At 40.7% G+C, this 25,366-nt stretch overlaps 1 protein-coding gene across 1 annotated transcript in view; it reads right to left on the bottom strand.

The window, feature by feature from the left end:
• Positions 1–11,602: 11,602 nt before the first annotated feature.
• Positions 11,603–25,366, bottom strand: part of STK32B (serine/threonine kinase 32B) — a 182,931-nt gene continuing 169,167 nt past the window's right edge. Inside the window, exon 12 of the mRNA XM_049794716.1 lies at positions 11,603–12,634. Coding sequence (XP_049650673.1) covers positions 12,496–12,634 — 139 coding nt within the window. The 3' untranslated portion in view covers positions 11,603–12,495. The remainder of the gene's footprint in view (positions 12,635–25,366) is intronic.

Raw genomic sequence — 25,366 nt, 5'->3', positions numbered from 1 at the left:
GCTGAGCGAATGAGAAAAGAGGATGCTGACAGTGGAAAGGGACTTTACCACATCCTGCTTCCCTCTAAATCTTACCGAGGATCTGAAAATCTTTGCTGCTATAAATCTGGTATGCTGCTTTTCTCATTACTTGGGTAATAGAAACACTGACCGTAATTGCTAGCTATTAAACAATTCCCTGTAGAAGGGACAAAAACTTTCTGAAAAATACTGCTGGTTTTTAAATAAAAAAAGAAAATCAGAAGTTTTCCACTGAGTTTGCTAAATTGCCTTTGGACTTTCAATTTGGGCTTTGTGGGCTCTTGTACCAATCCTCCTTTTTTTTTTTTGGCACTCTCTAACTTTTCCCTGGTTTTCCAGAACCATCTCTCAATAATATTTTTGTGTGTAAATCACTAGCTTGGTCAAGAAGCCAGAAATCCAGGATTTCCTTTTTGGTTTGCGCTGGTAGAAATTTTTCAAGAGAGCATGTTCTCTCAGATAATGAAGATTAGCAGAAATCCGCAGTTTCCAAGGGAATATCTCAGTTTCCATGAGATGCCGAGGGGACCCTTTCCTGCCAGCCTGTTCCCCATCTCCCTGAGTCCTGGCAGTCCATAGGTGTCAGAATTCCTGCCCTCCTGTTTTGGAGGCACCAAAAGCCCCTGCTGTGAGAGTGCTTTGATTGCTTTGCAGTGAACAAATGCACCTTCTGGTCCCAAAATGATGTTTTTGGAAAAATATCTTCCTGGGAGCTGGTGAGCTCTAATCATACAGTACCTCATTCGCATTCATATGTTTCCTCAGCAAGCCTGGGAGCATTGGTTCTGTTGCACAGACCTCTGTTCCCAGTAGCTGTATTTCTCCTTATTTCCCTTTATTTCTCCATGGGAACTAGAGAGGGATGAGATGTACTTTGCTGGAGGATTCACAGCATTTCTAACACCAGAGGGACATTGAGAAGTCTGGTCTCTGAAAGGGAGTATGACCCACTGGGCACCAACTCTTCCATCCACTCCTCAAGAATCTGCTTTGCCCTGCCCTGTCAGACCCACTTTCATCCCAGGTCTCTCCCTGCCCTTGCTCCTTGTGAATTTCCTCTACTTCTCACTTACTCATCCCTGGGCTCCTTCATCTGTGCTGCCTCTCCCTGCCTGAGCTCTGCCAGCAGTCCCAGGCTCCCAGTCTTGCCAGTCTCTTGGCCGTGTCCCAACCCGAATCTCCAGCTCAGTCTCCTCGTGTAATCTCAGACTGTAGCCTGCTTCCTTGGTTTTCTCTTTCTCTTTTTCCCAGACAGCTTTTCTGCCCGGGCATTTTCAGTCCTTCTTCTGCTTCACCACCACTACCTTTGCTCCTTCTCCTCCACAGGTACTGGTCCAGCTCTCTTGGTTCACAAACACAACATGGCAGCATTGAGTCAACCAGATGCCAAAGAAGGTTTTGATATCATACACCATTTTGGTTTTAAGTTTCTTAGCATTTTACTGAATTTGATGCAACACACTAATGGGTCTTGTTACCACAGAGAGGACCAAGCACTCTGCGACCTGTGTCCATTCTGCCCAGGATACGGGCAGTAACGGTTTTAATTGGGTACAAAATCTATCACAGGAATAGATTAAACTGGGATCCTGAGAGCTGCTTGTGGCTGAGGCTGTAGAGCACTTGGCTTTGATTTTACCTGATACTTTAGACACCGTGAACTTGGGATCATGCTCAGGTGCCGTGTGTGTTTGGACTGTGCCTTTGCAGAGAAGCCCAGACTTTGGGCTTTGATGATTTCCTTGCATCAGCTTGCAGCTGTGAAGGCAAATTCTTTAAAGGTGAGTAAAGCAAAATATAGTTCTCCATCTTCATTCTCAGAAAGGGGGGGAATGGAGAAAACTAAAATTTTCTTAAAAAATTAATCAGCTTGAGCCATATACCAGACTTGGAAAGAATATTAATCAGTGAGTGGTTAAAATTAGAGAAAGAATTAAGCTATGGAAAATACGAAGTGGTAGGCAAGGGACCAAAACCGATTTCCAATATAAATGATGTTTGTCTATGCATCTGTTTGTGTTCAGTAATAAGCAAAAGACTTGAGATTTTCATTATTGGCCGTCTTTCCTTTAGACGTATTGTTGGGAGGGACTCCATTCTGCACTTTTCTAGCAGGCACTGATGGCTATTTAACAAGGTTAATATCAGTCATGATAATTACCATCAACATGTCAGAAGAAAACATTTTGACAGATTTCTGTTCAGCAGTTGTTACCTTTTACCTTGAAAGTAAGAGAAAATGCTTCAGCTGACACTTGCTTTTATGTTGCTGCTTTGATTTTCTGATGGAAATGGATCTATAATAGCACTAGTAGCTTCCCTTGCATCCTTTACATCGAAGAGACCTTTTCAGGTAACATGATTTCTTGATAAAAGAACCAGGGACATAGTGCTCCTTACTTTGGGCCCCCTCCACATTCCTCTCTTTCCCCTACATTTTGTTGTTGATGCACTACCTTACAGGCTGGCTGAATGGTGTTCACTTGCCAGTTTGGTTTTGCAGCAAATGGAATGAATTTTCTTAGCCTTATGTGCCTCATCTTCCCCTGTGATACACACTTCTGTCCTTTTGGCAAGTTAAATTCTGCCTGAGTGTTAGTGAAGAGCTCTTGCCAATTGCATGTTGTGTTAAAAAAAACATTTCCCCTCTCACCCCACCCACTATGCCAAATTCTTCACGCAACAAAAGGGATCATTCAATGTAACTGTGTTTTGAATAATGTAAATTCAAAAGCAAGCTTCATTTCCGGTATGTCTTAAAACCAGGAGATAGATTTTTTTAAATGTGCTTTCATAAAATGGTTGGACTTTCCTATAGAAAATGTTTGCCATCTAAGAAACAGTATAGTGAAAGGCAAATACCAAAACATACAGACATTAAGATTTGTTGGAGCAAATAATTTTCTTCCAACGAATGTGGAAAAAAATGCCAGAAATACATCAAAGCTAACACTGAAATGGAATTCATTCTCATTTTAAAAAGATGGAACTGAGAAGTGTTCCAGTCTCTCAGGATCCTGAATTACAGTTTGAACACTTTCATATGAATACTGATTAGAGAGCAATAACTTTTTGTCCTGTAGCTGATCTTGAGAGCAAGTAACATAGATGTGGAACTTGAACAGCATGTATTTATAACTTTTTTTAATTTTATGTTGAGTGTACTACTTGCATTGTGGTCTACTTTACAGTCCTCTATATAATGGTATCTTGTTTTCTTTCATAGCTTCCCCCCCCAGCTGAAGATTTGTAAGATGGTCATGTTAATCTTGAATTGTTCAGAGACTGGGGAAAAAGAAAGCCGTGTTTATTTCTACTTTCTGGCTGCTGTCCTAGAAGGACGTATTTTAAGCTTTGGAAAGTTTCAAACACAAATTCATTTCTGGATGAATTTTCTCAGTGTTAAGTTGTCACAGGTATTGCTGGTCTAGGAGTATATTATCTGTAGGACAGCTGTAGGTCTGAGCTAGATGGAGGCCCCATCGCCTCAAGAAAGGTAATGACTTTTAGACATATGTCAGTGCTTAGGACATTTTACTGGTGAGCTCTGTATGTCTGACACAGCTGCTCGGGTCCCTGAGGTGCTTGTGAGGTCTCCCTCTGAAGTACCCTGAGGTCTCTCTGTGAAGTAAAAGAAAAGAGTAGGCTCTAAGCACATGGTTCTGGATTCCCCTGGGCTCTGTGGTTCAGGCATCTAAATTTACAACACTTGAACATTTTAGCCACTCAAGTCCCTTATTAGAGCTACCTCATAACTCTGGATCCAGAAGATCCAGCTAAGCCTGGGCCCAGGAAGGCTTATTGTAGGAAGACAGGGGATTTAAAAACAAAACTCTATCAGGTTCCAAATATTGGGCCAGAGTGTTTTTCCGTCTGCTAGAAGCACTCCCTTCTCTCCAGCCTATTCTAAATACATTTCTGTCTTTTCTGGCAGGAAATCTGCAGATCTCAAATCTCCGGAGAGAAAGCAAGAAAGATTTTATTTTTGAGCACACTTGCAGATGTGGCTGCACTATATCTCATTATATTTAAGAGCATTATTTAGCTTGCAGATTGAGGCTTCTGCCACCCATTGACAGGAAAAAACTGCTTTTTATGCTACAAATGTTTTCCTATGCATGTTTTCCTATCCATGTTTTGACTTGTCACTTGTAAAGGGGTGTACATTCCAAAGCTGTTGGTGAACATGAGGCAGCTGAACTAAGAAGTATCTCTCGCAGCCAATCCTTTTAATTATAGATTAATATGTATATGCCACATAATGAGCATATCACAGTGTAAAAGATCACAGGGATGGCTGCATTATTTCTATGGAAAGAGTTTTGGAATAAATATCTTCAAGAAAAATACAAGTGTATTTTCAGCAGGTAATACATTTTAAATCTTATAATGTTCATTTGTGAACTGACTTAAACAGTTCATGGGAAGTGAGAAAAGTTTTTATTTGAAGTGTGCTAAATGGAAAAGCTTTAATTTGTTATTCTCCGCTAGTACAAATAAAGTAAGTACTCCTTTTTCATCAAGGAGAAAAATACAATTAATCTGTTCATACATATGTATGCTCTTCAAGAAAAGCAGGCGTATATCCCTGGTATAGATACTGGCTCAGTAAACCAATTGTCTTGGTCCTATCAATGAGAGATGGCGGTACAACAGGGTGGAAAGTGAAAATCAGTATTGACACAAGTCAAGGTTGGAAGGGGCAAGCTCAGGGAGTTGTATGCATTGCTGTAATACAAATATGCTAAAACTATGCAATAAAATAGCCCAGCGCTTTGTTGTGTACGTAGCTGCTCAAGGCATACCGATACTCAAAAAAAAAAAAAAAATTAAAAAAAAAAAATCTTTAACTCCTTAAAAAAACCTTTTCCTAAGACCCTACAGTAGTATGAAACATGATAGTATGAAATACTAGCAAGTTCATGAATCTTAAAAATGATAATGCAGCCTCATATGAATAACTTCCAGTCCTGGTGGGGCAATTGTAAACAAGCAGCGCAGTTCACAGAGAAGTTTTTCCAGAGCAGGACAGCACGATGTCTTAGAGACACAGAGAGCTCCATTTGTGTAGAAAGATTGAAAACCCGGTGAGGGGAAAACACAGGAGGGTGTTTGTCTTGTGTTGCCAGGGAAATGTTTGTGTATTTAAAAAGGAGATGAATAACAGTGAGGGTAATATGAAGCAATGAAGGATCCAGAAAAGGCTAGTTGTGCGGTCCTATTCATTTTCAAAACAGAAAAAAAAGAAGTGGAATAAAATAAAAGACTGATAATATGAAATGGTATTATTTTTTTAAATACAGTTCACATAGTTTGACCTGTAGGATTCAATGTCACTACTACAAGCTTTAGTAGATACTTTATCTTGAAGAAAATAATGGGAAGAAGGTGATGAAAGTTACTGCTATAATATGAGAGCACACTATCTATTATGTACATTTAGGGGCATTTGTCCACCCAGATTGAGCGATTATGCCTCTCATTTGCAAAAAAAGCTATGTTGCTTATTCAAATAACTGCCTATAAAATGGCAAAAACAAGTTTCTGAAATCTCTTTAAAATACATCTCGCTTTGCTGGTTGTCTTGCTCTATTTAGTTTTTTTTCTTTTTTGTTAGCTGTTCAGTATTAATGGGTGCCTCTCTGAAAAATGTAAAATTAAGCCTGGTACTGCAGGAAGAGGAATGCTGTCTACAAGAAAACCCTCTGAAACACTCTGACCAGTGGACTTGGTGAGGTTTCAGTAGGCTCTGAGCATTTCCAAGACCTTTGATTCCTGGAGTTTGTGACTCGTCTAACAGTAGGAGTATAGGTGGAAAACTGGGTCTTTTGTCTGACAGGTCCGCTGGTGAGAGAAGGCGGTGGGGGTGTATGTCTGTGAGTGGGGTTCGGCAGGACTTTGGGAGGGCAGTGATTGATCGAAACGTGTTCAGCAGGGATCGATATCTGTGCTGCACTGTTTGCACATGGATGTTTGCACTCCACAGCCTGGTGGAGCAAATGTCCCTGCCAGACCATGGGAAAGGCAGGATTTATAGGGAACCGTGCTGGTTCTCATGACGGGGTGCAGAAGCAACAAGCTGGCTCTGATGGCAGCTCTCACCCTCTTTGCATACTTCTCCATTTCAACTCTTCCCAGCTCTCTTTGGCCTAATTCTGCAATTGCAGAGATCCCCTGCTCAGTGAAACTAGCAAACTCTTGTGCTCTAGCTGGCCTAAGCTGGGCAGAGGACAAGGCACCGATGACAGCTACCGGTGCCACTGCAGCCAGCTCTGCCGCCGCTCCACTCCCTCGGCTCTTTCCCTACTCTCCAAGATTATATAGCCTGAGCTTTCAAATATAAGTGGGAAATTTATGGCCTTAAAGGAGATGTTGCATATAAATTAATGCAGAAAAAAATCTATAAATCTGTATTATATGGTTGCTCATTACATTTAATAAGCTGATTTCACCATTACCTGCTTCCCTGAACACTTTCTCCAGTTTATCTCTGGCTTCAAGTTATATCTTGTAAAGCTAGTTCAAACTGTAAATTCCTTGCGGTAGTCTCTGGCTTACTTACCTTAATGTGTGGATATAGTATTTATCATGATAGGGCTCAAGACTTAAAGCATTCTCTCATTACTAATTAACCACACCAAAATTGCCTCAATATCTTAGCACATTGACTGGAGAATATTATCCTCACGATAGAATTGTATAGAAAAATTATAACTACTAATTAAATTGTATAGTACTCTTCCAAGGGGGACTTTTCAAGTACAAAATAATCACTTTGGGAAAATTCCAAGGATGTAATATAGCATACATCAAAACAGTGAAAAGGTAAGATGCAAAAAATTCTCCAGAGCACTAGTTCTGACATATTTTTGCCCATGAAAGTGTCTATGACTAAATCTAATTCCATTCAAAGGACACTGATTTTACATAATTCTGTATTCATGGGCATACATTTTAGAAGGACTTGCATTTTAGGATTGTTCTCAGTTGTATTTCTCTTAATGGGCATTGAAAGCAACAGAGGTTTTGATATGCTTACTTTATCGTTTATAAGGGACTTAAGGAAAATCCCAAACACCGAACAACAAAGCTTTGTGCCCTACATTATGATTTTGAGTCCCTGGGAGGACTCATGAGGACTGTTTGGCTATTTTGTAAAAATTGGTTTAATTGCTTAGATATATTCCTCCTTCCCAATTAAAAATGACCAAGAAAAAAAGGAGTTTGTAACTCTGAGCCAAGCTCATTGATGTATAGAGCATAGCTAATATCAGTCATTATTAAGGTCCTGATTGTACTGTGTGTTTTCTCACAAACATGATTATAGCAAGCTAATTTGCATTGCTAAACATGCTAAAAATATCAAAACTTTCTTCCCTGCTGGCCAGAGAGTAGTTGATCCTGTCATTAAAATACAGATAAACAGAAGTAGCTATTCTGATAGAAGCTAAGACGATTAAGAACAATGTGCATAAGAAATTAGTTATTTAGCTACTAGTATGCTCTCCAGAAGAACTGCAACACTCTTGTTTAAAAATCACACCAATCTATCATGGAGGTTTTTATGTGGCACCAGAAGGATGTATAAAAAGTTTACATTATTCCTCATGCAAAAATTACCGCGGGGCCTGTCGGCAGCATCTGCTAAGGGACTGAACTGCAACTGCTGTGTAGGAAAAAATAATTTCTGCTTTTCCTAGCAGGACTGATGACTTTGGCTCCAGCAGCTGCTACAAGTTGTTGTTCCTTTAACTGTACAAGAAGGCAGAGTCTGAGCAGCCCAGCGTTGCAAACAGGTGGGGTCTTGCCTTCACTTGCTTCTTATTCAGAGCCTGTGTAGAACAACTCATTTAGCCACAGGGGAAATCTGGGCCAGATATAGAAGTAATGGGGATTATTTGCAGGACAGTGGTTTTTTCCAGGTCTCCTCTTGAGGCAAGTGCTAGAGCAGTGGAGGTTCAAGAGGATACCTGTGGGGTTTTAATTAAATGCACTTAAGTATTTTCTTGCTTTCCAACTCTCACCAAAACTGTTTTGGGCATACCTGCCCAAAACCTCTGAGCTTCTCCTATGTTGGCAGACGCTTCTTTCATAGCAGAAGTGTTGGCATAGCTATCGAACTGGAAAACAGAAAAACACCTTGGGTCTTATTCAGCCAACCACAGTTCCTCAGTACATCCCAATACACCAATATTTAGGTTTAAGCTGTCAGAAATCAGCTTGAAATTGTGATTACATATTTTGCAAGCAGAATGGATGGATGGATTGGTGCCTAGTATTTCCTCTATTGTGTACTTTGATGTCATTTTGAATAGTGTGCAAAGATCTATAGCCAACCCTTCCACCCCACCAAATTACAGGAAAAACTTCTGGAAATATTTCATTAGTCATTTTTGTCAGGACTACAGATGAAAGGAGCCATTTGTATTTTATGACAGTTGGTAATTAAACATTTACAGTGCGGTGCCAATATTTAATACACAATGTAGAAGGAGCAAACTGAACAGAAGGTAAATCTGGCAGAGTTTAACATGGAGTGATGCTGTGGGAATGTGCATGTGCGATCAGAACTGTAACACTGCAGAGCAAGTGGCATTGCAATAAAATGTTGTAGCAGCAAACTGCTTTTCCAGCTGTGTTAGACTTCCTTCCCTCTTCCCTGGAACAGAAACAAGAAAAAATATTTTACCCTTGAAATGACTTGGAGAAACCAGATGAGACTTTGGGATTTAAGATCACTGGCTGCTTTTGCAAGGCAATAAAGCTGTATAGAATAAATGAGTCCCAAGGAGTTTCTTTTGGTTTTATGACTGCCTGCTTTGGTTTTCCCCTCCATCTCACCAAGTATTTTTTAAAAACCTTCTATGTCTTATTTAGGTTGCCTTTTCTGTTTTCATTTCTGCTGGAAAGCAAGGCAGCATTCATTGCAAGAGTCTATTTTTGTGTCATTTCTTGTCCCTCTAATACAACGTTCACATGTAAAGGTAAATACTGTTTAAATAGCTCTTGCTCCTGTTGAAGTGATCAGAAATGTTCCCATTTTTTCATAAGGATTAGACTGCATCTCCACAAATTGTCTGTGCCATCACAAACAAGATTCATCTGAGTAAATGTCAGTGCACAATGTGCATGTCCACATCTGAGCTGTGTACACTGACGTTATACTCCATGGAGGCAGAGCTACAGGGACAACAATCTGCTAATAGAGACAATCAAGACAGATCAAGTGCACCACATTCTAAAAGCATCTTTCTTTCTTTTTCCCCCTCTTTATTTTTGAGCCCGCATCTGGCTAACTCAGCTGCAGATAAGTATGTTTTTCGTATGTCTAAAGCTAGGGGAGACAAGTCCCAGCCAAGCACTCCTCAGGCTTATTCCCAGGCTGTGTGACTTTTCTTGTAGTACTTGTTCTGTCCTCACAAAGCACATACTATACAGAATGACCTCTCCTCTTCTTCTGCACCACTATCAGGGCGTCCCATGACAGGCCATTTCCTTACATCTGTGTTGGTCAAAGGGAAAGATGAACTAAGAGTATAGGCTGCCCAGAGAGGGGGTGGATGCCCCATCCCAGGAAACATTCAAGGTCAGGGGCTTGGACGGGGCTCTGAGGAACCCAATCTAGTTGAAGATGTCCCTGCTCACTGCAGGGGGCTTGGACTAGATGACCTTTAAAGGTCCCTTCCAACCCAAACTATTCTGTGATTCCGTATTGGGTCTCTGCAGTACAGCTGAGGGTATTCTCTGATCCGTGTAAGTAGACAAAAATAATTACATGCAGCATAAGGTTCAGCTTGCAGTCAGTGGAAGTGCTGTGGACTCTGGATAAAGCTGATGATTGGTGCTGTGATTTCTTTTTTGTGCAAGCAGTAGAGTTGTTTGAGAAATGATCGTCTGGCAACAAGCGTGAAATTAAAGTGTCTGAGTGAGCTTGCATTCATGCACAATACTCTGTGCAAACATATTTAAGTAGATGCCATCTCTTGAATAAGCAGGCTTCTCTCAAAAACAGCTTAGTAAAGCATTGACAAAGACACCCAGCAGCCAGCCAGATCAGACTGCAAATGTTTGGCAGAATCCTGCTGTTAATTAAATTCTATGTGCAGGAAACTCCCGCCATTTTTAATACAGTCGCTGATGAACTTCTTATACTCTAAAAGCTGTGGATCTCTCATTCTATAAACTTTTCATTCTAGAAACCCAGGTTTCTCGGTGGCTATGTGTGCATTAGCAGGCAGTGCAGCCCAACAGGAGGGGCTCTGCAAAGCAGAGCAGTCGGCAATGCAGACCTGACACCCACACGAGGCATATTTGGGGAACTTGAATTTCAGATTTGGTCTCACCTGTTCCTGTGGTCTGCAGGCCCAAGGCTGGGTGGATGGCATTAAGTGCTCTCTTGGAGCACATCTTCTGGTTTTGTACCATCCAAAAAGAATCTGATTTGGGTGCTACAATATGAACAAAAATGCAGTAGGGCTGTAAGATTGAGGCATTGACTTCAAAAATGCCTTCCCAGCCTGAATTCAGGTGCTAGCGTAGTTCCATTCTAGATGGTTGATATTGTACAAGATCACCCACAATAACTCTTCTTGCTCAAAACAACTGTAATCATGGAAAAAAAGCAAATGTGCAATTGCTTTTTGTCCAAATGTTTTTCCAATTGGAAAATTTTACCTGGAAAATCTTAATAAATTACTGGCCCTGCTTCCAAGAACTCCACAGCTCTAATCTTTATTACCTGATACGTCATGGATCCTGCAAGCATTTACTTATGAGTAGTAGTACCATTAATTTCTGCAGGATTACTCAAGTAAGTAAAACCTTCCATTTCTTTCCAGGATCAAGATCCGGATCAAGATCCAAGAACTTAGTGGATTTTGATTGGAACTGAACAATAGGGTTTCCAGAAATTATGTGAAAAGTTATCTACTTTGGTCCTTCCGAAGTGAAACGAATATGATGAAAGAAAAGAAAAATAAAAAAGGGTCATTATAAGAACAGATAGACATGAAATAGTTTATTCTGGGCAATGAAATCTGTCCTTTCATGACTAGAGAAACTCTGCTTCTTTGCTTGACCCTATGATTATTTCAGTCTATGCCCAAATTAAGCAAGTAGACAGATGTAAAATCTTTACCTTAGTACATTTGTAAACTGCTCTGTTGTTGATAGGAACACCATGTCATTTCATGGAGCAATAAAAATCTGTATTTTATGAAGAAATTGTGAAAAAAATTACATGTAATGTGAAACCAAATTTTAAAATAGATTCAATTACAAAGAACTTTGCTTTGTAGAAGATAGAATGGGAACAATACAGTAAAAATAGATTATTACAAATAAAATGGTTTTCACTTCCAAAAGCCTAACTGATTTGGTTTAAAAAGTTGAAATGAAATTTGCTTACGGATGGTAACCCTTAAAAATAAAAGCACAATAGGACAGAACAAACATGCATTTATTATCAAAATGTGGATGTACAAGTTGTAAAATACCAGAAATGTTTGGAATTATGGGTACTGTTTAAAAAAAAACAAAAAAGGCTTTCATGTCAGCAATCCTTTGGATAAAGTATGTTTCTTTCTGTGCAAGATGGTTCTCATCCAGAATAGATCCATAAAAACAAAGACACATGTAACTTCTTCACATTTTATAACATCTATCGATCTGAGCAAATTCTTAACATTTTTAGCTCTCCTTACTAAGCTGCTTTTCAACTCTGGCTTAGTCAGCTTATTGTTACAAATAAAAAGTTCCTTCTTTGTCATGGCTATCATACACTACTAATGTGTCTTATCCTGCATCCACTAAAGTCACGAGCAAAACTTTGACTTGGCCAGGGTCACATCTTTTACTACAAAGCAGAATGCATGAAGTTAAAGAACAATGTGAATACATTCACGCTGCAACTTTTCCAACGGGCTTCAGGTATTTAAATGAAATTATTCAGTGTTTGGCCTATTTGACACTACATTCACGTATTTACATCATATACATCTGTTATAAACTCAACAGCAGGTGATGAGAAATGGCTGCGTCCAGCAGTTTCACAAAATTCCAAACTGGACCATTTTAACCAACAGAGACAGAGAGGGGAACGTAAAGCCTTCAACACAAAGCTGGCCCCAATGTAACTTTGTCTCTTGCAAGTAGCCAGAACCGTGGCAATCTTTGAGAGGCTGCCTAATGAATTGTTTCAAGTTTTCTTCCAGGATTTTGAACAGGAAAGTCACGCTTACTTAAAAAACTGTATGTTGTTGCTGATGGTAATTTTTCCAGTGGCAGAGTCAAAAGAAGAGCAGGGTCGTCCGTGGAAAGTCTCAGCCGGTGTGCCCTGTGGGTCTGTCCTTGGCTGGGGATCCTGCTTGGGAGGAGTCAGACGTCCCGGGGCCCGAGGGGTGAAGATGAAGGCATGCGCGGAGAGGACTTTTCCTCGCCCTGCCAGAGTGGAAGCGTGCGCGGGGCCGTAGCTTACTAGCTGCTGCAGCCTCTTGTGCAGCCGTGTCCCAGTAAATTGTTGTTACGTCCATCTTGGAGTTTCTCGTGGCTCTGAAGGGATGCTCTGCTGTCCATGCTGGAAGTCTGTCCACTTTGATCCTGCTGTCTTCTTAATCTGCCAAAGGTTAAAAACATTGATATAGCTATCATGTGCAGGTAACTGTATCAGAATGACAGCCATGGCCTGTCCTGTGGACAGCCCATACACCTGTGTATAAAACAGATTCCTGCACCGTTTGATCTCTATTAACTCCTTGAGCTTTATAGCTGCCATTTCTTCTAAACACTGCTGATTGCTTCCTCCTAAATATGTGCAGCTGGGTCTTGGTCAAACCCTGCTCCCATTAAAGCCTATCATAAATAGCCAGCAGAAGAGAGTGCTTTCTCTGGCTTTAGCACCTCTGCTTAGACTGTAACTTGACAAAACCTCCAGGTAGCTTGAGGCTGATGAGAGCTGTTGACCGGGCACGCACGCAACAGCAGCAAGCAGCTGCTCCCCTCTGCTCTCCTACAAAATTATCAGTAACCTCCATCAGTACAAGAGAACAAAACATGAGATGAAAGTATATTCAGTATTCCTCTTGTTATTACTTCATATATTGTCAAAGCCTCCCACGTGGTTTCAAGGAACATCAACAAAAAAATCCTACATTGTTTAAAGACTGCAAAGTTATCTTCTTTTGACATCATTTTCTAGAAAACAGCAACAGCCCTAGCGGCACTTGCAGTTCCCACCAATCATTTTATTATCAAGCTTCTCAGCGTCTCTGTTCAACACTGGTATCAACTTCTGTGATTTTACTGATTCATGTGATACTCAGTGTTTTCCTCTAAACACAGACAGAATGTAAGTACTTTCAAGAAAGGTGTAAAGATTCATGGGGAAGCTATGAGGTAGAAACCAATTTAAAAAAACGAAAAAACAAACATGAACAGCTGCTGTTTTGGAGGAGTTTTTCTCTGACTGTCTGTTTTCTCAAAATAAGAAGCAGCTGTTATTGTATTCCTGAAAAAAGGCACCAAGAGTTGGCATCAGAGACACTATGGAAGAAGCTCTTTGTAACAGTGATTGTAAGTGATATATATGATATACTCCAAAAAACCCTTTGCAATAACATTTAAAAAAATACATGTAAAAAAAAATACTCAGTAATAGAAAAGCATGCAAAATTGAAATGTAAATGGTCAGTTTAAGAGGATAAAACACTTCCAGGTGGCATAAAGACTATAGAGACACCGTACTGAAGACTGAGAAGAGAATGTGAAAGGACATGAAAATTCTGTCAGAGCTCAACAGAGGAATAAAGGAGACTATTTAAAGTACTAATAATGAAAACACTGTCCAAATAGGTTAAGTTTAAAAGAGCACAAACACTGCCACATTAAATAAAAAACTATAAGGTAGACTGGAAAAAAACCAGATTAGAGGAACAAATGGCTAAAAGCATTTACCCTAATGGTGATTTTTTCAAGTGCACCAGAAATAATGATGGCTACTGGTGACTACAGGCCAGTGGATGCCTGAGATATTAGAAGATAGCACAAGAAATATGAGTCCCTAGCTGAAAAGCCAATGAATTATTTTCACCGATGTTCATGACAAATGAGCTTAGGGACTTTCCTTTCTTCATGAGAAATTTGTCCATCATCTCCAGTCAAACCATCAGTCAAACAGCTTTAGAACCAGTCATTCAAATGAATGTTGACAAAGTGTCAAGACAGTGGATTTTCTCCTAAGGGCTCAAACAAAATTGAAATATATACTTTCTGCCCAGCTGAATGGAGTATGTAACTTACTGTTGAAACTGCCTTGGCACCAAGGAATGGAACACAGCAAATGTGATGGGTTTGGGTTTGTTTTTTGTTTTGTTTTGTTGTTGTTGTTATTAAGGGCTTAAAAAATGATCTGGGGGACTACCAAGAGAGTAATTGAATGAGACAAAGTCTTGAAACACCTTAGGGTCTGAGATACTGGTCCTTACAAAAGCAAGGTATTTGTAGGCATCAAGAGAAAAGGCCACAGTGCTTTGAAAATCATGGTGCAAACTGTGGGTTGCAAACCTGGGCAAACTACTAAATAGAGGAGTGAGAGAAATTTTGGCTCTATGGAGATCTGAGGAATCATTGGTTTAAGACATGCAAGTACTTTTCTACCTGAATTTGTTTAGTATTTATTTCGTTCATAAAATGTTGAAAAAGAAAGCATTTACTGTACTGCTAAAATTAATGGGGAAATAAGAAGTCTCTCGATAACAGCATAAAGCATGAAAACACCAATTTTTAATTTATTTTTTTTAAAACCACTCAAACTGGCACAAAACCAGCATGTAAGGAGGACAGCCGAAAAAGGAGAGCATAACGAAGCTCATGCTGAGTTCAAAAGATACCACTGACCAGCCTCGAACTTCCCACTCTCTACAGAGGTGGTTTCTGTTATTGATTTATTTCCATTTCTTTTCTTTTATCCTGTTCCTACTCCCCAGGTCTATTATTGAAGCATAATTAGATTATGGGGGTTTGGAAATGCTAAGGAAATACACTGTTTTAGCAGTGCCTCATTGTATTCCCTTTTCAGACATTTTCTGTTTGTGTATCTAGATTCACTACCCATATTTACAAACTATCAAAGTAAGCAATAGGTTATTAACCTGATGATGTAGTAAAAATTTAATTTATTTAACCATTTAATAATTTATCAATCACTTTATTCAGTGATTCAAATTACATTAAAGACTTCACTATAAGGGGTTATTATGGGCATGCTAACACCTACAGTGTGCCCTGGGGGCTGGGGAATTGGACTAAGAATGAGGAGATGCAGATTCTCTTTCTACCTCTGTCACCCTTTGGGTAAATTACAGCCCTTTTCTGTGCCTCAGCTTCTCTCTTGACCAATAGAGAAAAAGTAGAGGAGTGAAGCTGAGGGGGAATTATATTTGTCCAGAAATCTCACGTGGTTTGGAGCTCAAGTCATAAATCTGAGATGGATAAGTTGTGGCTAAGAAGTATAAACAAAAAGAACATAGAAGCCATGCCTGGAGTGATGAAACCTTGTGTTCTTATCAAACCTGTGCCTGCAGGAGATTTTACTGGATAAACTGGTGACAGAGCATGTTATAGGCTTGTACTTGCAGCTCTCGATTAGGCAAAGGATGCAATGAGCAGGAACGTGCCAAGCAACGCGGGACTTTGTCGTTGCACATCAGATGTTGAGGCAGCTGCTGCCAAGAATGATGGAAGCTGAGAGCTTTGTGCCTGTAAGTACTGCTCTGTGCCTCACAGGCCTGAATGAAATGGGGAATTACAGTCTGGTGTCTGTGATGATTAAGAAAAGAAGGTGGCATATATAATCAAGCAAAATGTAATTATACTGCATATGTAATTATGCATACATGCATTATTGAATATATAAGAATACAAAAGTAAAGAGAGGAGACTGGCTAAAAGCTAGCATAGAAAATAAAATACTGAAGCAAAAAAGACTGCTACAACTATGGCAGGCCAGAATGAAAACCACAAACATCTAATGAAACCCAGTAGCAAACTTAGGGACCACCAGGGAAGAGCTCACAACTCAGCTTTGTTCACTAGATGGAGAATACTGAAAGTTTGTCTTTAGGCTGCTTAGTAGCATAAATTCAATGAAAACTTCTCTGCTAGGCAGAGAATGGATTACAGCAGCCCTGCAGAGAAGGACTTGGGCATGCTGGTTGATGAGAAGCTCAACACAACCCAGCAATAGCTCAGAAACCCAACCGTATCCTGGGCTGCACCAGAAGAACCATGACCAGCAGGGCAAGGGAGGTGATTCTGCCCCTCTACTGTGCTCTCATGAGACCCCACCTGCAGTACAGCGTTCAGCTCTGGGGCCCCCAGCAGAAGAAGGACATGGGCCTGTTGGAGCGAGCCCAGAGGAGGGTCACGAAGATGATCAGAGGGCTGGAGCACCTCTCCTGTGAAGACAGGCTGAGAGAGTTGGGGTTGTTCAGCCTGGAGAAGAGAAGGCTCCGGGGCGACCTTAGTGTGGCCTTTCAGTACTTAAAGGGGGCCTACAGGAAAGCTGCGGAGGGACTTTTCACAAGGGCATGTAGTGATAGGACAAGGGGTAATGGCTTTAAACTGAAAGAGGGCAGATTCAGATTAGATGGAAGGAAGAAGTTCTTGACTGTGAGGGTGGTGAGGCACTGGACCAGGTTGCCCAGAGAGGTTGTGGATGCCCCATCCCTGGCAGTGTTCAGGGCCAGGTTGGATGGGGCTTTGAGCAACCTGGTCTAGTGGAAGGCGTCCCTGCCCATGGCGGGGGGGTTTGAACTGGATGATCTTTAATGTCTTTTCCAACCCAAACAATCCTATGATTCTATGAAAAAGGATGAAAAGTTGCAGGTTCAACATAACTGTCGAAATTTCATATTTGCTGAGACTAAGGGCTCCTCTGAAACCACTGCAACTTCAGCAAAAATAAAATAAGGCTGTTGGTCTGTGTTTCAGTCTAGCTCCAAACTGCAGATAAGCTCAGGTCAAGACCTAAACAAATCTCACCACAGCAGCTGTGTATGAACAAGCAGTCTCTTCAGTTAAAATGTTGGACAGTTGCAGAAGTGAAATTTATCTCGTTTGTGCATTCTTGATTCCTTGGTGCCAGAGCTGGATCACTTTTTCATCAGATGTTCTCAGCTTTTGAAAAACATGGGTACCTCGACACAGTTCCTGTAATCATGGCAAAGTAAATGTAGTCTGGGCTGTTCTGTTTAAAAATGGCACTAGTGCAGTAAATCATTTGTAGAAAACTGCTTTCCAGTGAATGACTTATCTTGCCTTTAAGCTGATGCAGCTACAGGCTGTGATAACTTGATAAAGGGAGAATGAATGGCTTGATGGGGACCTAGCTGTGGATCTGAACCAGGTAGCTGTTCCTGTGCTGAATACTATTGACTGAGAATAAATGGTAAAATGGCCAGCTGCAGATGAAAAAAGTGAACAAGTGGTTCTAGTTGATAGTCATATGGAAAAAAAAAAGCCTTCAGGGAAAAGAGGATGAAAATGAGTTTGAACAGTGTCTATTACATTTATTCCATGACAATTCTGTACAAATATATAAGTACTCTCAGAGGCAGTTATTCTGGGAATTAAGAGTGGTTCTGCTGAACCAACAAAGAGCTGTAAGCTGAGTTTTCTTTCCCTTCACCATTGCTCCATGCAATATTGATAGTGCGTGACACCTGAGTGTGGAACAACCTCCTCTCCAGCAGTGAGGAAGAAAGAGGCTGTACCAAACACTGCAGGAACGCATCAAGAAAAGTAACTGAGCCTTCAGGCAAGTCTTGGGCTTCATCAGTATTTCTGGTAAAGAGAAAGTGTCTGTGTGAGCTATGGAAAGGTTTTTAAGATTCTTATTATCTTGATACTCGTATTATAGTAGAGTTCCTGCAGTATCGATTTCCAGTGCTGCATCTTGAATATGAGACTCCCACATGTACCAGGTCCTACAGAAAACTCTTTTTATTACAGAAAATTTGCAAGTGAGTTTGCCAGTGTAGCAAACATGGTGTCCTGGGTGTGGAGGAAAGAGAACGGTCTGAGTGGGCTGTGGCTTTGCTTTACCATTTCTAGATTTAGCATTTTACCTTGGAATATTGATATTTCAAACACTGCTGGAGAGAACAGATGCTTTTGGTTTGTGGAAATGGTGGGCATAATAATACAAGCTTCAGAAACTGTAGTTTCATTGTAGGAAAAAAAGTTCTATTAATGGAAACTTTTACACCTCTTGAAAGAAGCCCTGAGGAGTAGATAAATGTGCGGAACATTTATCCCAGTTACTCTTCACAAGGGAGGGGGTCTGAGGTCAGAACAGACGAGGCATGTCTACGCTAGCTTTTCAAACTCATGAATCCTGGGGGACAGCTTGCTAAATAGTTAGAAACCCACCTCAGTTCTATGATTTAGCAGCTACACAGAAGTAATGCTGATGTCTTGTCCAGATGGCCTTGCTAGAAGGCTAATTCTGAACATGTCCGAATCAGGAGAAAAAAAAATAACTGATCTGTCAGGGGGAATGACTGTGCTCAGAAAGGAACTATTATTTCAGCTATATGTCTCTGTGTGTGTCCCTGTGATTTGTCTACTGGAACACAGATGTAGAAGTGACAAAGGGGATTTCAGAAAAACAGTAAAGACTCTTATGTCCAAGTCCTGTATTTTTAGAATATTAGTTGGTAAATACAGACTCTTTGGAAGATAGTATTTCTTCAAAATGAAACACTAAAACCTTTTTGTTCTCAATAGAAAATATCTAGCAATGAAATTTTATAAAGGAGTTAAAAGTCAGAAAGTGACAGACATAGGCATTGTTTTGTTAGAGCCTGGTCATAGAAAAGTGAAATGTGGAAGTTATGCCATATAACTTAAATTGCTGGATATCCTGGAGTTGCAAAAATTCCAGCGTAATTGAAAATAATTTTTGCAGAGTGGTATAATGCTGTAGAGGTGGACTCCATAAAGTAAGAGGACCGTTACTGTAGCAATATCTCACAGGGATACTTCCAGAGCTGGCAGTACCCAGCATGTCTAGCCAAGATAGTAGCTAGCTGTAGATAGCTAAGGCAGGACTGAGATATCTTGGCACTGAGGGCAGGTAAGGTGTCAGTTTGGTGCCCACTGCTATTGCCCACTATTTGTTTTTCATTTTAGTTTTTATTAAGTGTCGTAATGATCCATCCTAATTTGTATACAAACACAAGCAAAAAATGCCTGGGTGAACTAATCAGACGTGGTCAATATGACTGCTTCCTCAAGGTGGTGATGCTTTAACTCTTCCCACTCCACCACTGCCTGTCCCTGAACATAGCTATTCTGTCTTGATGGTAACTCTTTTACCAAAAGGTCCAGAATTTGCTTTCTAAAGAAATGGAGATGGTTAGTGGCTGTTCGTACCCCTCATCAGAACTGGACTCCCTGATCAGTTACACACAAACCAAAGATGAAACTCTCAACACAAACAATTTGGTAAATTTGTGGCACTCTAGAGCTCCACTAACTATATCCCCACCCATTCTCTTCATTTCCAGCCAAAAGGTGTAAAAAAGAAAGACTCAATGGTACTTTGGAGTCTAACTGTGGCAATAAGATTTGCCTATTTCCTCCTTGTGGAACAAGTACAGAGTATATCCATGTGTTCCTCACATTTTGGAGTGGTTTTATGCAGAGAAACCTGTTCTGAGAAAAACCAGAAGGATTTGGACTGTGAAGACTCAAAAGGACTCACACTGTCAACTCAAAGTGCAGCATCACCCTTGGTAATGTTAACCTGGAGTGTGACAGAAAGTAAAAACAGAAGGCTGCTGGCTAGCTTGAACTTTACATATTGGTATAACCATCGTGAGAAGGCATATGTTTTCATTTACCTCTCCTACCTAACTAATGAGTGCTCAGTGGTAAGTAGGTGGTAGAGAGCTGAAAGCTAACAACAGTGGTCATGCCAGCTCATTTTCTGGATTAGCACACCCAGCATCCCCAAAAAGACTCTGTTCCCTTGGTTTTACACTGAGTAAAAATGTTCATGGCACCCACAATCTTTCACGCTTTAGCCAGAAAAACATAGTCACTTCACCAAGCTCATGCAAAACCTTATCTTTTGTAAAATCCCTTATTTAAGCTTTATAGGAGCTCATGCACATCAGTAAAAGTGCACGTACTAGAAAATCGGGGCAATTTTTTGGCAGTAATATGTAGGTTCTGCAGTGTGCACACGACTTTTCAAAAATAATGAGTTATATGCATGTGCATCTCATGCTCCCCTTTGAAAACTTTCCCCATTATTTTTCTGCCATCATTTTAACATCAATTGCAGGCAATGATTGTAGAAATATTGATAACTGAGCGTGATTTCTGGGACAATAAGCAGCTTGGCTGGTCATCTAGCTACCACTGTGGGGAATAAGAATTGAGTTGGATATACGGACACTTTATTTTCTGCCTGCATTTTTAAAGGTTTCTCTTATAAATTGGTTCTTGCTGTGTTCTATTTTTGTATAAATTGAAGAAGCTGGAAGTATTTTACAATTGTAAATGGGTGTTACTCTTTCTCTTATATCTCCATTATTCTGCTTACTAGTTCTCATCTCCCAGGTTTCATTCAGCTACGTTTTTTAGTGAAAAGGTAAAATAAAGAAGCAGAAAGAAATGAACAAAGCATCCTGATCAGGTTATTTTTAACTGAACAGGCGTATTTGGGAAGAGTATTTTTTCTTTTCAAAAGAAAATAGCCACCAAATATTTCAGAAAGGAATGAAAATTCCTGTATTTGCTTTCTTTTTTAAAAAGTTAACAAAAATAAGCTGATGAGTTGATCGGAAGTTCAGGAAATTTCCTTATTTTACACTACCATCCTTAAAGAAGAAAACACTGACCTTTGCTCAGTGTAAATCTTAAGGAAACATGCTAACAAAAAAGAACAAATACGATACTCCTAGACTGTCCACACCCTGTTAGTGTGAGCTGCAGATCCCATCTTGCTCTTTCCTGCTCAGATTTGCTTCCCAAGGAAACCAGGGTGCAGGGTGAGGAGTTGGCATATGGTTAGGACATGTGAACAGAGATAGGTCTCCGGCCAAATTCTGAGAAATTCCCCAATTTGAAACTGATTTCATAGCAACATATATCGGAACTAATTGATCTAATAATGCTGCATAAGATTAAGTTACCTGGTAACCTGAACATCTGCCAAATTATTCATCTGCTTCCCATTCCCCAGCGGGAGCCAGGAAGGCTCTCATGACGGACAGCAAATAGAGCGCTGCATGGGAATGTCATTTCTGTATTTTAGGCATCCATTACATTTGCACCAGAAGGTAAAATGGTGCAGGAATTGATGCCTGGAAGTGAAGTGACACAGTTTGGCTTGCATCCTTACGGCTAAGTTCTCTAATCTTCGAACCAGAACTGTTGTATTCCAGCTGCCTATTAGGCAGCCTTTGGTCTATGCTAACCTCTGAAACATGAAGGGAATTGCTTCAGAGGGTGATTTTGGCCTGGGAAGAATTATGCCAGGGACCGTGCTGACAACTGAGTAGTGTGGAAGATTGCCTATATTTTGCCTTTAAAAAACAGGCAGAAAACAACAATGAAGGTGGAAAATGCAGGATGAGGAAAAAAAGGAGTAGAAATGGAAAGAGGAGAGTTAAGCACCTGAAAAATGAGGAAGAATCCCAACTGTGGAGATCTAATTAATTTAACTAACTAATTATATAGCTAATTAAAACTATCTCAAAAGGCAGCTGCATATAGCTAATGTTCTTTTTTATTAAAAAACCCTCTTTACACCTAACAGAGAAGCAGTAACCATGGCAGACTTAATAGTGGGCTTTGCCTTTCTTTAGCTTGTGCACAGGGTGATCTCAGTAGTGCTTTCAGGAAAACAGAAATCACTGAAAAGTGTATGAATTTTCTAAGCATTTTCAAGTAAACAAGGCAGACACAATCTTGCTCTGTGCCAAAGGAAGCTTGAGGCGGACCAGGGCAGACTTAAGGACCGACTGGAGCAGAGTCAACGCTCATCACTCAGCAATGTCAGCGCTGCGTCACACAGCTCCAAACTGAAAATTAGAGTCTGCAAACTCAGATAATTTCCCCTCACTCTAGAGTTTGTGTAGACAGCCAACATGTGCAGAGCAGCTTTAAATGAAACACAGTGCTACTGTGTGTTTGCGTAATAGCAGGTATGTATTTTGGGAGACCTGAGTCCAAGTAATAACCTCATCAAATCACTAGCAAGAGTGGATGTCATGAGTCTTTAGCTCTTCCTTGATAACACTCACACTTAAAATTTGCTTGTTCTTGGCCTCCTGCCCCCATGGCTAGGCACATATGGCTCAAATGCAGTTGCCCCACAAGTGGTGTTTGGTGCCGTACGAGATGCCCTTGATTTCCTGACACCCCGAGAGAGCAGGCGGACCCAACTGCAGACCAGAGGTGACCTGTGCCTATTGGACTGGCAGCTAGGCATTTAGTTTTGCAGAAATGAACTGAGCCCATGACTGTGGGATGGATTTTATGCCAGCTTACTGTAGACAACTGAAAGATTAGTTCAGGCTCTCTCCACAGCATAAATAGAGGCACTAACACAGATTGATTAGTTCCAGTCTAAGTTATCTAATATATGTGTCACAGATCAACTTTGGGAGATGCAAGTCTGTCCTCACTGACTACTAAAGGAGCTTAAACTAAAGAAATGGTTTTTAAATTGAGTAGTTTAAAGGAATATAGTCTTGTTGCACCTCCAGTAAAATAGAGATATCTTTTCTCTCTGAACCACAGATTCAAGCCCCTTCCTGTTTAGCAGCAGTATAAGCTCACCAAATGCTGCACTGCTTAACAGAGCCAATTTGCTTCTGGATTAGAGCTAATTTACACCACACTGTTCAGGCGTGCAGAAAATGAATAGTCCCATCAGCCTGGAACATAGCACATACCAACAAATACTGCCAAGAGCTGGGTAATGAAGTCACCGAGGAGCACAGGGGTGCAATTGCCTGTTCATCCATGCAGACATGCCTGTAGCATATTCAGGCTCTGGGTCTGCCAGCAATGGCTTTTCTGCATGACTTGGGTTGTGTCTTGAAAAATACTTTGTCATCTAATTCCCATTTATTTCAGGTACCTTTGAGAATCTTGTGTACACCCTTTGGGGTTGGAGTTGTTCAGTGTCTAACCAATATTTAACTCGGTCTGTCTTTGACCCAAAACATGTACGTTTGGTACTGACTGCTTCGATAGAAACAGTCATAACCTCAGGTCTGTTTTCCTAATGCACTGTGACGTATGTTTTGATAGCTCGGTAGATTATCATGTAATCATTCAAATAACTCTGTTTTAACTCCATTTGAATTTAAATGACTGAGGCACGGGCTAAAAGTTACTTTTTATTACAGGTGAATGTGAAAGGTAAAATTTTGGAGGAAGTATCCCCATGTAGCACAGATGTCTTCTTGTACCACTGACACTCATGACATTTACTCCCACCCGTTCCAAAAATCCTTGGGGAAATATTCTTATACCATGGGTAATTGATTCAGGTTGATAGTTCCTGCTGAGTAATTACGCTCACTAAATGCCTGTGAATATAATTTTCTATCCACCAGCAATTTATAATCAAGCATAATGGGTTCAGGTGCACATACAGCGTGAGTGACATCTGAAATACTAGTATGTGGAAGTCAAGTGACAAATTATACTGGATGCTGTAGCATGTTGACCTGCAATGTCTTCAGATCTCAGGTTTACCCTGGGAATTGATAAAGCAAAATAAGAGTGAAGACATGACGTAAATAAATGAAAACATCAAACCATGTGCAGCCATTTAAGAAAATGAGACTAAAACAACCAATTAAAACTAATATTAAAGCCGTGTTCAGACTAGTAAAATAGGTGTCTCTAAGAAGTGAGTTATTGTCCGTCCAAGACCAGGTGCATCCTAAACAATATATGTCTTGTTTAGCCACATTTTAAAATGTGAATTAGTTTTTCTAGTTTAGATACATCTGTAGATCCACACGTACAAGGAACAGGAAAGCAGCTATGAAATTTCGCGATAATGTATTGGTTATTAGACTTTTTGGGACCACAGAGAGAAAATTTTCTTTCTAGTTAGCCAGAATTCAGTTTAGAAACTACAGGCACTTGCCCATGAATACGGGTATTTCTCAGCAGTGTGGGCCAAAACTCATTCTCAAGAAAGACATTAATTTCCCAGCCTTCCTTAGGTGTGTATCCTGAAGGATGCAGGCTCACCCTTTTGTTCAGCTGTCAGCAGATGGATAGATCACAGGAGCTGCTTTGAAATATTCTCTTCCTTTATTCTTCTGGTGAAAGTTTCAAGGTAAAGTGATCCTTTGGGTCAAGTCCAAATGAAATATACAGGGAGAAGGACAATTCTTTGTCTGCTTCTAGAGTTAGATCTACTTTACTGGAAACATATTCACAGCCACTGCCATCCCCACTGAGACCCTGGACCTCAGGGCAGGAAGATTTTACAGAAGAGCTGAAGATGCCCGTTACAGATAGCAGGTCACAGCAACAAGCATAATTTTGCTAACAGACTGAGAATTTAAAGACAAATGATAATGCAATGCCTGTGAACTGCCTGCTGCCTTTGCAGTGATGGTGATGCACGTCTGCAGCTCTGTGGCAGTGAACTGGTGTGACAGATTGCCACTGTAAAACAGGACTGGACAGGATAGGATGGCAGTCAGCCATCACCAAGACATGGACATTCAATCCCATCTCATTTTGCCTCTTTGTTTTTCATGCCTCTCCCCTGGTGCTGAGAAGAGGATCCTGGTTCAGAGGTGAGGGAGGAAAATATTAGCTGTGACAACTGACTTGCATAGCAGCACCAATTTGCTTAATGTGGCATCTCTAATTGAAACTGCAGCTCCACGGGAGCAGTATAGTCAATAATTTAAGAATTAAGGTATGTGGAAAGCTGTATTAGATTTGCGTAGCAAGGTTTTGGTAGTGGGGGTGCTACAGGGGTGGCTTCTGTGGGAAGCTGCTGGAAGCTTCTTCCCCTATGACTGACAGAGCCAATGCCAGCCGGCTCCAAGACGGACCCGCTGCTGGCCAAGGCCGAGCCCATCAGCGATGGTGGTAGCACCTCTGCGGTAACAGATTTAAGAAGGGGGAAAAAAACCGCAACTGCGCAATGGAAGCCAGAGAGAGGAGTGAGAATATGTGAGAGAAAGAGCCCTGCAGACCCCCAGGTCAGTGCAGAAGGAGGGGAGGAGATGCTCCAGGCGCCGGAGCAGAGATTCCCCTGCAGCCCATGGGGAAGACCCTGGTGAGGCAGGCT

Source organism: Accipiter gentilis, chromosome 3 (genome assembly GCF_929443795.1).
Source record: "Accipiter gentilis chromosome 3, bAccGen1.1, whole genome shotgun sequence".
Taxonomy (NCBI): domain Eukaryota; kingdom Metazoa; phylum Chordata; class Aves; order Accipitriformes; family Accipitridae; genus Astur; species Astur gentilis.
The sequence above is the reverse complement of the archived record's forward strand: the minus strand, read 5'-3'. Positions and strand labels throughout refer to the sequence as shown.